At 41.9% G+C, this 12,985-nt stretch overlaps 1 protein-coding gene across 1 annotated transcript in view; it reads right to left on the bottom strand.

Annotated features, from left to right (window-relative positions):
- Positions 1–131: 131 nt before the first annotated feature.
- The window catches only part of jam3a (junctional adhesion molecule 3a), a 119,393-nt gene continuing 106,539 nt past the window's right edge, over positions 132–12,985 (bottom strand). Inside the window, exons 2-9 of the mRNA XM_028810424.2 lie at positions 8,641–8,706; positions 7,351–7,464; positions 7,107–7,259; positions 6,339–6,541; positions 4,077–4,176; positions 3,677–3,806; positions 1,915–1,969; positions 132–1,829 (exon numbers count right to left, since the gene is read on the bottom strand). Coding sequence (XP_028666257.1) covers positions 1,794–1,829; positions 1,915–1,969; positions 3,677–3,806; positions 4,077–4,176; positions 6,339–6,541; positions 7,107–7,259; positions 7,351–7,464; positions 8,641–8,706 — 857 coding nt within the window. The 3' untranslated portion in view covers positions 132–1,793. The remainder of the gene's footprint in view (positions 1,830–1,914; positions 1,970–3,676; positions 3,807–4,076; positions 4,177–6,338; positions 6,542–7,106; positions 7,260–7,350; positions 7,465–8,640; positions 8,707–12,985) is intronic.

The following is a 12,985-nucleotide window of genomic DNA, read 5'->3' on the forward strand; positions in this document are numbered from 1 at the left end:
GTGTCTCAAGTTAAGGCTTTGTGCAGTGGCAGCGGTGTTGTATGGACAGCTGAGTGACTGGCTGTGATCTTTGTAAAGTAAAGGTGAAAATATTTTTTTAATTTGGCCCCTAGTACATAATTGCTGCTAAATTTTTTTCTGTATATATTTTTATTTAGGCACTAATGTCTTATAAAAGTAAATACTTATTCTATCAAAAAGTTGAAAACTTTTTACAATCTAGGCTAAAAAATAAAAATCTACCTGAAAACGGCAGGCTTTATACAAAGTAAATTGTGGTAGTTATGTATCAGGGTGGAAAACAAAATACCAAGATGCATTCCTAGATCTAACGTTAACACATAATTTGTTCTTTTAATTTAAAATAATGTAGTATCACCTCAAAAGATGGGTGATCATTAAGTACAGTGTATGTCACAGTATGAACTCCTCCTGTGGATTTGGTCAGTGCTACACTGCTTTTACAGGCCTGCTGAGCTTAGGTGGCGAGTTATAGCAAATGGACAAGGCCGTGCAAGTCAACATTGCACCCTGGCACCTCCACTAATAACCAGACTGCCCTTTGTTAAAAGCTTGTCTTAGCCTTTAAAGTCAGGCAGAGAGAAAAAAGGCACCAAGGTTGTTCTGTTAGGGCCACTTGAATGGCAGGTAACTCTGAAACTGAACTGATCCAAGCAGTCGCTTTGTAAGAGGAGAAGGTGACTCGATCTCAGTCACCCGCTTTCCAAAACCTGTATCTTCATATTAATACTAATTTTACGACAATTACATGAGGAAGGAAAGTAGCAGTCCTAAGAATAGGCAAGGGGTATGTTTGTTCTTAAAAGTAGGCGTCAACGTTTTAAAATTCTGAAAACAGAATGCGGATATTGAATATATATATATATAAAAAAATGTAAGCACTGACTCATCTCCCCGTGGCCGCCTCCATGTGCCCTAACAGTCATTAAACAAGTGAGATGTCTGATATGCTTGCTGAAGGCTGGCGTGGACAGCAGTGGCGCCTCATGCACAAAGAACAGCTGTCTGAGTTCAACAAGTGCAACTTTGGTGGCCATACTACCCTGCATTTAACATTTAACAAAAATGGCCTCTAGTGTGTTAGTATGCTGTACACATATTAGAAAAGTAAAACTTTGTTGCTAGGCATAGTAAAAGCTACTTAAAAATAATTCATTTGATACTTTGTTGGTAGTGGTAGAAAGACAGAATGCAGCACACGCTGGACACTGCTGAGTTTTTGGTTTAAATCCATCTTTTCTTTTTTTCAATTCATTTCTTGACAGTTTCACTTCATGTATTCCTTTCTCTCCAATTCATTACACTGCTCGATTCTACTTTAAATTGTACGACAAAACGTCCTATAAATTATTTCCATGGTGGTGCTCACAAAGGAGTTTGCTATATAAAATTCTTAATACACAAGTTAGCCCCTTCTGGCCTAAAATGTTCCCCTGGGGACTAAAGTCAATAATCAGGACCTCAAATTATTTCACAGAATTTTGTGAACGATTTTACAAATGGACTTCAGAGATATTGGGGTGGGTGGTGAGGTCAGAGAAGACGGGGGGGGGGGACGGTGGTGGTGGGGAGTTGTGGATTGTCTGGTGATCTCGGCACAGGATGGCTGCTTATCACAAGAACTTTTCACCTTTGGCAAATTCAGGTCTTCAAAAAATCGCCTCTTACAGCGGCCCACTTGCAATGCAGTGTAGCCAACAAAGTTCAGCGAGGAGTAATTTTGGCCTCTTTAGAAGTTCTCTCCTCTCACTCCCGATTCATTTCCAGACCGGTCAAATAACAAATGACGACTTGTGTCTGAAATCTCCCTGCAACAGGAATAAAACACAATTTTATAGTTTACATAAAGCTCAGAATATTGGGGGAGTTGGTTATTGAAAACCCCATGCTTACCTCCTCATCACCTCGGACAAAATCCACACCATCTCCTTTTGTGGGGGGCTTGTAACTGCAATAAACCAAAAAGCCACTGTTAGATTTTAGGAAGCACAACAACACCTTATTGGAATACCAGATGCTTGAAATGGCACTTTGAACTCCATCGCCCAAAAAAAAAGAAAAAAATAATAGTACTAACACATTAAATCACATCCTGAATGGATAGCGTGAAAGGCACTATATAAAAACTATCCTAAATGTGACCTCTTGTTGAATTTGCATTGCACACACAGGGTAGCGATTTTAAAATGTGCTTTTATGGTAAAGGTGCTATTATGGAAAGAGCTGAAAGACCAAAACTGTTGGATGGTTCCAGTTAAACATTAAAATACAAAACCTTTATTTTTTTAAACTGGGCAGCATGGTGGCACAGTGGTCAGTGCTGCTGCCTCACTAGAATTCTGAAATTGGATCCTGGGTCGGGCTGCTATACAGTATGTGTGGAGTTCACATGTTGCTTACCCAATGCCTGCAATATAAGGTGGAACACACAAGCACATGCAGGCTAAGTTAACTAGAACTGTTATAGTCCAGCATATGACTCTGTGTGTGTGTGTGTGAGAGTTGCCCATTCAGTGGGCCCAGCACGGACTCCTCTTTTACACTTAATGTTGTCAAAATAAGCTCCTGTTAACTGTTTTTCTAGCTAGACTTTGTTTTTTTTTCTCAAAAAGTGTTTTACCTTAATTTTTTGTCTGATGTTCCTAAAGTCCAATGCACTGATGATGCATTGCATTATTTATCATTTTGTTCATACTGTACCTTATTTTTGAATTGTTTATTTTCCAGTTCACTCAGCAGCTCATATAAAAGTCAGATTCTGGAGTTTTGCGCACCAATGCCCAGTCATTCAAGAGAGAATAGTGATGTATCTAAGGATCGATACCCCAGAAAACATATTTATTTTCCTGAGTGACCCAAGAATCTTGGTCAGTGTTGTTTCTGTGTGCATGTATATACCGTAAAGGATGGATGCAGACTGGGGTTGGTTAGTGGGACTGTTCCTGGCTGGGAGGACAGGACTGCCTTACGGAGCCATGTGTTGCCCCAATACAATGGGTGGCAGTATTCCTCTGGTGTAGCTCGTGTTTCAACATCCACAACCCTGCATGGAAGTTGTAGTTCTGCTGGGCAGCCCTGCTGGGGTCCTTGGGTGCAGGCTCACCTGTCAGGGCAAAGTGTTTTCTGGATACAGTGCTGATGTGCCAGGAGTACTCCCAGGTCTGGGTTAAAAACGAACAGTTCCCACCTTCCCAATTAGAGTCAAAGTCTGAAGTGGCATTGGTCAAAGCTCACTTGGTAGGCGTGTAGGAGAAAAATCGTATTGTATTATTATGGAAAAGAAGCAGCCTGTGCAAAGTATATTAAGCCAGAGACACTGTTTGCTGAACAAATGTGTCTAAGGTTCAGGGTTGGTGATGGCCCATAGTGACCACAATATGGACTGTGTACACTGTATGTATATGTGTATATATATATATATATATATATATATATATATATATATATATATATATATATATATAAAAAAAACAAACAGGATCGATGGTTCATAGTGGATTGATTTTGTCTTCCCAGTTCACTACCATAATCCCTTGATAACCAGGTGGTCATATGAGAGTAAGCAGCCACTCAAACAATTCTGCAGGCCTACTAATAGTACAATTGTCAAGCCATCAACCACCTGAGCCTTTGTTTTCATGCACTTGATACTCACTTGCTGCTTGCCTGCTTCTTGCTCACAAAGTAGCCCCTCTTATATGCACAACAAATGCCAACTGTTATGCACACCAGGACGATCACAACCACCAGGACTCCGATGATGATCCCAACAATATCAATGTCATCTAGGCAAAGTGTAAACTAGAGTTAAGGATGGAGACAAATATTACAGGATAGCAAATGCACAATACGTGTAAGCTGATGAAGGAAGCCACTCTGTCTCAAACTAAAGATGCTTCCCACGTTGGTTAAAGATTTAAAAGTGTACCCAGTAGCAAAACACTTTTCCCAAATTCCTCATTTCCATTGCTCAGCACTCCTGCAAATTTGCAGCTTCCACAACCAACCAGTAGAGGTCAGCATTAACAGGTTTAGTTGAGAATTAACACACTTACAAACTTCCATCTTTTGCGAGCCACACCTAGCTGTGCCGGCTGGGTTTTGTGCCACACAGAAATATTCTCCAGCATCCACCTTCTTTACGGAGCGGAATTTCTGTGCAAGAGAGAGGGAGAGAGAAACAGAGAAAATGACATTGGTCAGCAGGGACAGCCTCAGTAGGCCTTGTCCACTGTTTTAATATCTTATAGCTAGTGGTACTAGGGTGTTGTACAGTGTTAGCCATTATGAATATAGTGAGAAGTCGAGCAAAATGACACCTTTTATTGGCTAACTAAAAAGGTTACATTAGGCAAGCTTTCGAGGCAACTCGGACCCCTTCTTCAGGTATGATGTAATGAACAAGGAGTCTGAGTTGCCTTGAAAGCTTGCCTAATGTAATCTTTTTAGTTAGCCAATAAAAGGTGTTATTTTGCTTGACTTATAGCAAGTGCAAAAAGCAACAGCAAGACTCTGAGCTAAACCTAAAATGAGAGATCACACGACTCCTCTGCTGGCTACGCTGCACTGGTTGCCTTTAGAAGTGATTTCATGGCAGTGCTTGAGGTCTTCAAAACAGTAAATGGTTTGGAACCAGAGTACCTTACAGAATACACAGTATATAAAAAAAATCCATGCCCAGCTCACTTTGGCAAACTTTTGGCTACTATGAATGTGAATTATAGAATGCTTCTGTAAAAATATTAAGAGGCAAGCTCTGTGCATACGAGGTGAGACACAAAAATAACTGGACTGAGCTTGGGGCTTTCTTGGAAAACTGTCTGGAGGTCGGACGAATATGAATCACAGAACTATATCCCCTCCTACGCACCCTCAAACCGCCAACCAACTAGGTATATCCTGTGAAGAGCCCAGTCAGTATTTGCACAATAATCGCTACACGAGTTGCCGCTTATAATGTCAGGTGAATAAAAATCGAACAGCAAATCAACATCAAATTTCTCACAAAATTGAACAAAATGACCACAGAAACTTATGAAATGATAAAAACAGTGTACGGTGATAACAGCTTGTCTCGCACACGAGTTTTTGAGTGGCACAAACGTTTCAAGGAAGGACCAGAAAATGTGGAAGACGTTCAACACCCAGGTTTTTTCACCAAGACAACAACACCATCTTATTTCTGTAGCACATTTTCATACAAACAAAGAAGCTCAAAGTTCTTTACATGATGAAGAAAGAGAAAAAAGACAAAATAAATAATTAAAATTAGGGAACACTAATTAGCATAGAATAAAAGTAAGGTCTGATGGTCAGGGAGGACAGAAAAAACTAAAAAAAACTCCAGACGGCTAGAGAAAAAAATAAAATCTGCAGGGGTACCAGGACACGAGACCACCCAGCCCCCTCTAGGCATTCTACCTAACATCAATGACCTCAATCAGTCCTCATTGTATTCAGGGTTCTCATGGAACAATTTGATGATGATGGTCATGTGGACTTCTGGCCTTTAATCCATCAATGTAAGGACATCACGGTGCTTTGATTAGGTGGATCACCACCACAGAAAACCACACACAAAGCTTTTTCCGTAAAGCAGTTTTTCACCGACAAAAACATTCCATGCCTCGATCATCCTCCCTAATCGCACAATTTAGCTCCCTGTGATTTTTACTTGTTCCCGAAAATCAAAAGTGACCTGAAGGGAACGCATTTTTCTTTAGTGGATGAAGTGAAGGCAGAAACGGCAAGCCTGTTGAAGAGCTTCAAGCAAGAAGACAACCAGCACTGTTTCAATCAATGGAAGATGCGTATGGAGGGGGAGTATATAGAAGGTGCCAATGCTTAGAATGCTGGAATTTATCAATATATTATATATATATATATATATATATATATATATATAAATATTTTTTTTACCAATCCGGTTATTTTTGTGTCTCGCCTCATATATTCAAACAGCAGGTCAAAACATTTTTTATTCTTTTGTTTCTTGTGATTTACATTAGATTCATTTTATTGGTAATATTTGAAGAAAACAACAATCCATACAATCAAGTCAACTAAACAAACTGTAATTCAACGTCTGTCCAAGTGATTTATATTACTTGAATTGTTGATGCATGTTTTCTGTTATTTATGATTTGCTATTGTTATTGTAAACTTTTATGAAGTTTAATAATGATGACACATTAAAATGGTGAGGTGTTAGCCTAGCACTCCACTGCCTGCCTACTCTCCTCCATGCGTTCACATAGATGTTTGTTCACCTGGGCATCATCGGCCTACCTGTGTTAAGCACCTGGGCATCACCTTACCAGAGTTCCTGCGTTGAGATCCATTGCATATGAAGAATTGAGAAACTTGTGGCTGCTTCTGGGGTCCTCCGGGATCTGGTCACCATTCCGGTACCAACGATACGTGGGAGGTGGATAGCCTTCATTTTCAGCACACAGAAGCTCTGCAGACTTTCCCACTGGCACAGATTTTGGTACATGGCACCTGGGAGCAACTGGCTTGACTGCAACACACACACACAAAAAAAAAAGGAAAAGCTCAACATGTTTGCCACTCTTAGACCACAGCAGCAATGCTCCCAACCCATCAAGCCCATGCGTACTTCCCACAACACACAAGCGAGTTTTCTCAGTGGATGAATAATTCACTTGCTCTTTACTTACAGGCACGTTCGTACAAAGAGGACGATGCCAACATCTTCAGGCGTCTCACTAGATAAATAATTTAGGGGACTCTTTGCACAAATGACCACTTAGCCTCCATTTTCGTGGCCTCTATTTATAACAAGATTTTTCTGCAGTGACTCTTCCCTGTGATTTGTACTAAAAAAGGCTGGCATCCCAAATTGCATTCTGCCAGCTGGAAAAAATGGCCCCACCCGGCCCCCTCTCCAATTTCAATGTGATATTCAAATATGCAGGCTCAGCAGCGCCCTGGCTTTCTCAGTGATTAGAGCGCTTGCTCATGATGTCTGATTTAACCGGAGAAGGGCGCTGCCCGTGGATGAAAAGTTTTCAGCAAGCAGCAACAGCCTGCAGTGTTAACATCATGTAGTTTGGCGCACCAACCTTGGACAGTGAGCTCGATAAACACCTCTCCCAGCATCTTAGAGTCAATGGGAGCAGAGACTTCACAACGGTACAAGCCCGAATCTGATCGTGTCGTGTTCTGGATGAACAGTGATGCCCGGTCTCTCAAAACTGCTCGGTTTTCCAGAGGCCCTGAATAAAACGTACAAGACAAAAATCAGCAACATGGCAGCTCTGTGAGCAATCCCAGCACTCAACTGGCAGAGCCTGACTCTTTACTAACCTGAAACCTTATTCTGGAAATAGACAAAGGTCACAATGTCTTTGCTGGTCTTCTTCCACTCTATCCTGGGGCTGGGTGTGGAAGTGGCCTTAATAATGCAGGATAACTCGACACCTGGAAAACAATGGGAAGTGAGGTGGCTGACCAACTGAACACACACACATACACACCGTGATCTTACCATTAATGCATTTTGGTTGAAAAAGGTGCAAGTGCTGTGAGCCAGTGCTTAGTAAAGTACGCTATACAAAAACACATTCAACTTCATCCAGTGGAGGAACATGGGAGTGCTGCTGCAGTCAATCCCTTAGTTCAGCTTGCTACTTTTATGTCAGGAGTTTAGGGAGCGAGAGTCTGTCGCTGTGGTTCAGGACAGGAAGAATCTCTAAACAGAGAACCCGTCCTTCACACGTCACACCAAGGGAGTAAACTGAAGCACCCAGAAATCACTCAGGGTTCCCCCGTCCTTCATTTAGGGACTTCAGCTGAGCTGAAGGAGATGCCATTTTGTCGAAGGAGGCTGCACTGTAATTTGAAGGTGCCGAGTCTGAGTTTTGCTGTTTCAGGGAGAAGAGTCTTAAATGAGACAAATGGCGCCGTTACTCCGAATTACTTGGTGGTGGAGGGGGACTTTAATGGAAGAGGCAAGGGTGTCGCAGACTGCCACTACGTAAGGGGCACCTTCACAGTTAGAAAACCGATTGGCTGTTGGGCTGAAGGAGTTCTCCTTAAGTGCAGCTAGCTAAGGATGTTGGACCAATGCCAGCTGACTGCCCAACAAGTGTCTGGACAATGTGATATCCAGTTGCAGTTATTCCTTATGCTATACTAACTGAAAAGCCTGGGGTCCTAGAAACTGTTGTAATCGTCAGAAAAAAAATTGAAATGTAGAGATGTTGGGTAATTGAAAGGAACTACTCTGGGCGTCTCTCTCTCCTAGGAGGATTTGTTTTGCCGACGTGCTCACCTCGCTTGTGTTATTAGCAGCTAAGCGCGTTTTCTGTTTCTTCGGAGGTAGAGCCCTTACCCCGACTCCACTTCTCACTTCCGGGCCAGACAGACACACACATACACAGTTCCACGCGTAGACGTTTATATATAAGATGGGGTCTTTTTTGACCCTTCAGCTCTCTTCTCTAGCTTTCCCTCTTCCAGTTCAACTAGAACGCATGAGCTTCAATTTTGCGCTGTTGGGAGTGGGACAAGGCAGTTGATGTCATGTGTCACTGGATAGCCATTTCATGCAAAGGTGTATCCTGAGACGGGTCTTTAGGAAAATGTGCTACTTACTCTGAAACTCGTTGACTGTGGGGTTCCGGTTGTTTGAGTCCAGCTCCACCGCGTGACACCTGAAGCCTGAAAAAGAGTAAAAAGAGAGAAGTTGGTGACACCTCAGATCAAGCGAGTGTGGGCTAAGGGGCTGTGCCTTGTGTTAGGCTGTACACACAGCAGGTGGGTGGGCCTCGGGAGCTTCCTGGAGGCAGATAGCAATCAACATGCAAGACCACATGTCTCAGCACTCGTTTAAATGTTTGAGGTCCTTGAAGGTGGCAAATGGGTAGAGCCCACCCAGTTTGGATTAAACTGACCATAAATAAAAGAGGGGGAAGTGTCAAAGAAATAACAAAAAGTCAGTCACTGAGGAAATAAGCATGAAAGACCACTGGTGATTACCTTCTATATAAACGTCTACATGTGGAAGTGTGTGTGACTATCTGCCTGTCCTGCACGGAAGTGAGAGGTGAAGTCGGGGTAAGGGCTCCGCCTCCAAGGAAACAGAAAACGCGCTTAGCTGCTAATACACAAGCGAGGTGAGCACGTCAGCAAAATGAAACCTCCGAAGAATGACAAAACCGCTTAGCCGCTAACATTGGCAAAACGAAACTTCCGAAGAAAGACAAAACCGCTTAGCCGCTAACAATGGCAAAACGAAACCTCTGAAGAAAGACAAAATCGCTTAGCCGCTAACATCGGCAAAACGAATCCTCCGAAGACAGACAAAACCGCTTAGCTGCTAACATCGGCAAAACGAAACCTCCGAAGAAAGACAAAATCGCTTAGCCGCTAACATCGGCAAAACGAAACCTCCGAAGAAAGACAAAATCACTTAGCTGCTAACATCGGCAAAACGAAACCTCCGAAGAAAGACAAAACCACTTAGCCGCTAACATCGGCAAAACGGTTTCCCTTTTAGTTTTCCTTCCGCCGCTAATACACAAGCGAGGCGAGCACGTCGGCAAAATGAAATCTCCGAAGAAAGACAAAACCGCTTAGCCGCTAACATTGGCAAAACGGTATCCCTTTTACTTTTCCTCCCGCCACTAATACACAAGCAATGTTAGCATGTCGGGAAAACGAATCCTCCTAGGAGAGAGACGCCCAGAGTCGTTCCTTTCAATTTCCTGACATCTCTACATTTCCATTTTTTTCTGACGATTTCAATAATTTCTAGGACCCCGGGCTTTTCACAGGGCTAGTACAAAATAACCCTGCTATGCTTTGAAAGCCCCCACCACCCTGTCAAGTCCAAGTCGACCCTTCCCTGGGTGCACTGCTTCTCCTCCCATCTGCCTAGCCATAAGAACACAAAATGGAGCTCTGGGCTCTCAATTTAGTTATCTGACCAGTCCTAGAAGACCGAGGTAGCCATCATGGCCAAAATAACAAGAGGCCAGGGTGTTTCCACATTTAAGTAATTTCTGAACTAAGGACACTCCCATGTTTCATCCATTTAGCCATTATGAAAAATGCATTGGGAGTGCACTTCTCTTTTGAATAGAGAAGTGGGATTCTCCTGGCTAATGTTTAACGGCCCCCACACTACTTTATAAAGTTTTAATAAAGCATCCTCTTCCACATCATCCATGTAGGTCACAGGCTTTTCAACTTCACTTTTCCTTCCTTAGTTATTGTTAAAAATAAGAATGAACAGCAGGGGGCGATCTGGAGGAGTTCCTGCCAGCCAATGTGTCTAAGTCGACTAAAGCTCCCTAAAGCCTCTCTCAATCAGCCAGGTCAGGATTACCTTTGGAACATTTAGCTCCTTAAAGACTTTAGTCTGAAAATCAACAGGGAATAGAAATATGATAGTATAAAGACATTTCTCTTTCTAACAAAAAATTGTAAATTTTAGTATTAAAAACACTGAATTTGAATGCTGACATAAACAACTCTGAATAAGGATGCCTCACACTGTATACAGGACAAGCCAGCAAGAGCAGCAGACTGGCAGTAATGGGGTGAATCTTGTGGCTGGATGGCTGGTGCCAGTATGGGCCTTTACTTCCTGTACTATCCTTGAGTTGCTATTTTAACAAACTCTTTAGGAAGCTGTACACTAAAATGCAGTCACTAAATTCTTATTGTAAGCTCACCCCACTACACGTTCCAGACTAATAAGCTCTTAAATGAAAATGATCTCCGCCCACACTAATGTGTTCATGTGATTTATGATAATGTCACTACCCACAAATGACCAAAATCGCACTTGCTTACAGTGGGCATACACGAAGCAGTGGAAAAATCTTTGAAGGGATGGTAACACCACTCCTAGATAAGCCCACATGCCACCCGCCAAGGATTAACCTTATCGACTGGTAAATTATTTGCCTTTTTGCCTGCGTATGCAGCGTTCAAGCTGTACAAAACACAATTTAGATGCATACAGGTAAGCAATACAACAAGCACCATAGAAAGCATCTCCTCTGTGTACGCCATGTTGGATTAGGGTTTTCTTCCATGAAAGGTGACAAATCAGGTAATGAAATGGTGTAATGAGCAGAATTCAGTCAGAGAACGGCCATGTAATAAGTAAAAACAAATCAAAGTGCGATTGGATTTTTAAAAGTCGCTATTTTCACCCCTCCACATTACAGTGCAGAGCCGGCATTTTCAGAAGTATGCAACTCTAGATAGTGTTTTCAAAAGTCTTCATTTTTAGGGTTTAAAAATGGTAGGGTAGTGTGAATGAAAGGCAAACGTGCAGACTAATGTCTGCATTTTTAAACAAAAACATAGTAATGTGGACGTAGTCTTAGGTGCTTATGTGTTCTTGTATTCCTTATTTGTGAAACCTGGACAGTAGCAGGCTGTAGCCGAGGTTTAAGTATCGACCATTGTGATGGACGGCCGGCAGCTCAACCTGGTTGGGACCCCCCCCCCCCCCCGAGAAGGCAACAACTTTTGGGCACTGCCACCCTCAAGATGCTAGATGGCAGCTCCCCTGGGACTTGAGAGTGCGGTTTCACAGCCCTGTTGGGTGCTGCCAGAGGGAGATGTCGAAGGACCGGGTGAGTTGTACTTTACCTATAGCCCGGAAGTACTAATGGATCTCGTGGACAGAAGCCCCGAAGTACTTCCGGGCTGACTGAAGAATTGGAGTTCTCCATCTGACCCGGAAGTGCTGGCAAGTCACGTGGAAGGAAGAACAGAAGCACTGCCGGGTCGGGGGCTATATAAAGGACTGCTGAAGACCCAGCAGGCAAGCTGGAGTTGGGAAATAGTAGGACAGAGCTTGCTGGGAGGTGTGGAGGACAAGATTATTGTATTATAGTGTATTAGTGGTGGAGGTGCTTTGGGCACGATTATTAAGAAGAAAAATATTAAAATACTTCTTGTTACTTTTACCTTGTGTCCTGAGCATCAGTCTGTTGGGCGTTCACACCATGTTATTAATCTTTCATTTGAATTGTCTTGCTATTGAGTTTACTTTGTGACTTTCTGTATTCACTCTGTGCTTGTGATGCTCGTTATAAAACTCATCCGTTTCTGTATAGCTGCAGATACAAAATCTCAGTTGAACACCTCTGGTGTTAAGAGTAATGGCGTAATTTAGTGAATCTCCCCATGGGATTAATAAAGTATCTATGTATCTATCTATCTATCTGTAATTCTCATCACAAAACCACTAAGGGTTCTGTCCATGATGTTAAAGCAGCCAACCTGCTCCTGCTCAGCTTTTGAGCCCTAGGGTTAGAGAAGGTACCATCCTCTACATCAGGGTCGGCAACCTTTCAGCGGTGTCGTGCCCACCCTATGTTACAATGTTATTCTGTGTGCCGACATAACTCTACCAAGTTTGTTATATCTAGTATCAGAATTGGTCCAGTTAAAATGGCCTTCAAAAGTAACCGGATCTTATATTATTGGTCATTCAATATTTTAAAATACATAGGATCAGATGTGAAAAGAATGTTTTATTAAATTTAAAATTTCAACACATTTATTAAAAATTGTATTACAAATTATGAATTGCACGTTTTTTCCAATACAAAATTCATAGTTTGAATAAGAAAAAATGATTTAAGAATTCTAAGATGATTAATCATTCTTTACTATTAATCAACTATTAATTAATGCAAAGCAATTGTATAACTACATTCGGAGGCTTTATTTTTGGTTCCAGTTATTTGACTAAAATAAGTAGTTTGTTTCTTAAAGCCAGAAACAGCCCTTTTTATAGCTTCACTTTTCTCATCAGAGTTTTTAAATGTGGACTGATGTTTAGTTTGATAATGTCTTTAATAATAATAATACATTTTATTTATATAGCGCCTTTCCCATGCTCAAGGCACTTACAGGATATAAGAACAACGGCAGGGTATACAGTATATAGCGTTGTACAAACCAGATAAAT

The sequence above is a fragment of the Erpetoichthys calabaricus genome, chromosome 9, assembly GCF_900747795.2.
Source record: "Erpetoichthys calabaricus chromosome 9, fErpCal1.3, whole genome shotgun sequence".
NCBI classification, from domain to species: Eukaryota; Metazoa; Chordata; class Cladistia; order Polypteriformes; family Polypteridae; genus Erpetoichthys; species Erpetoichthys calabaricus.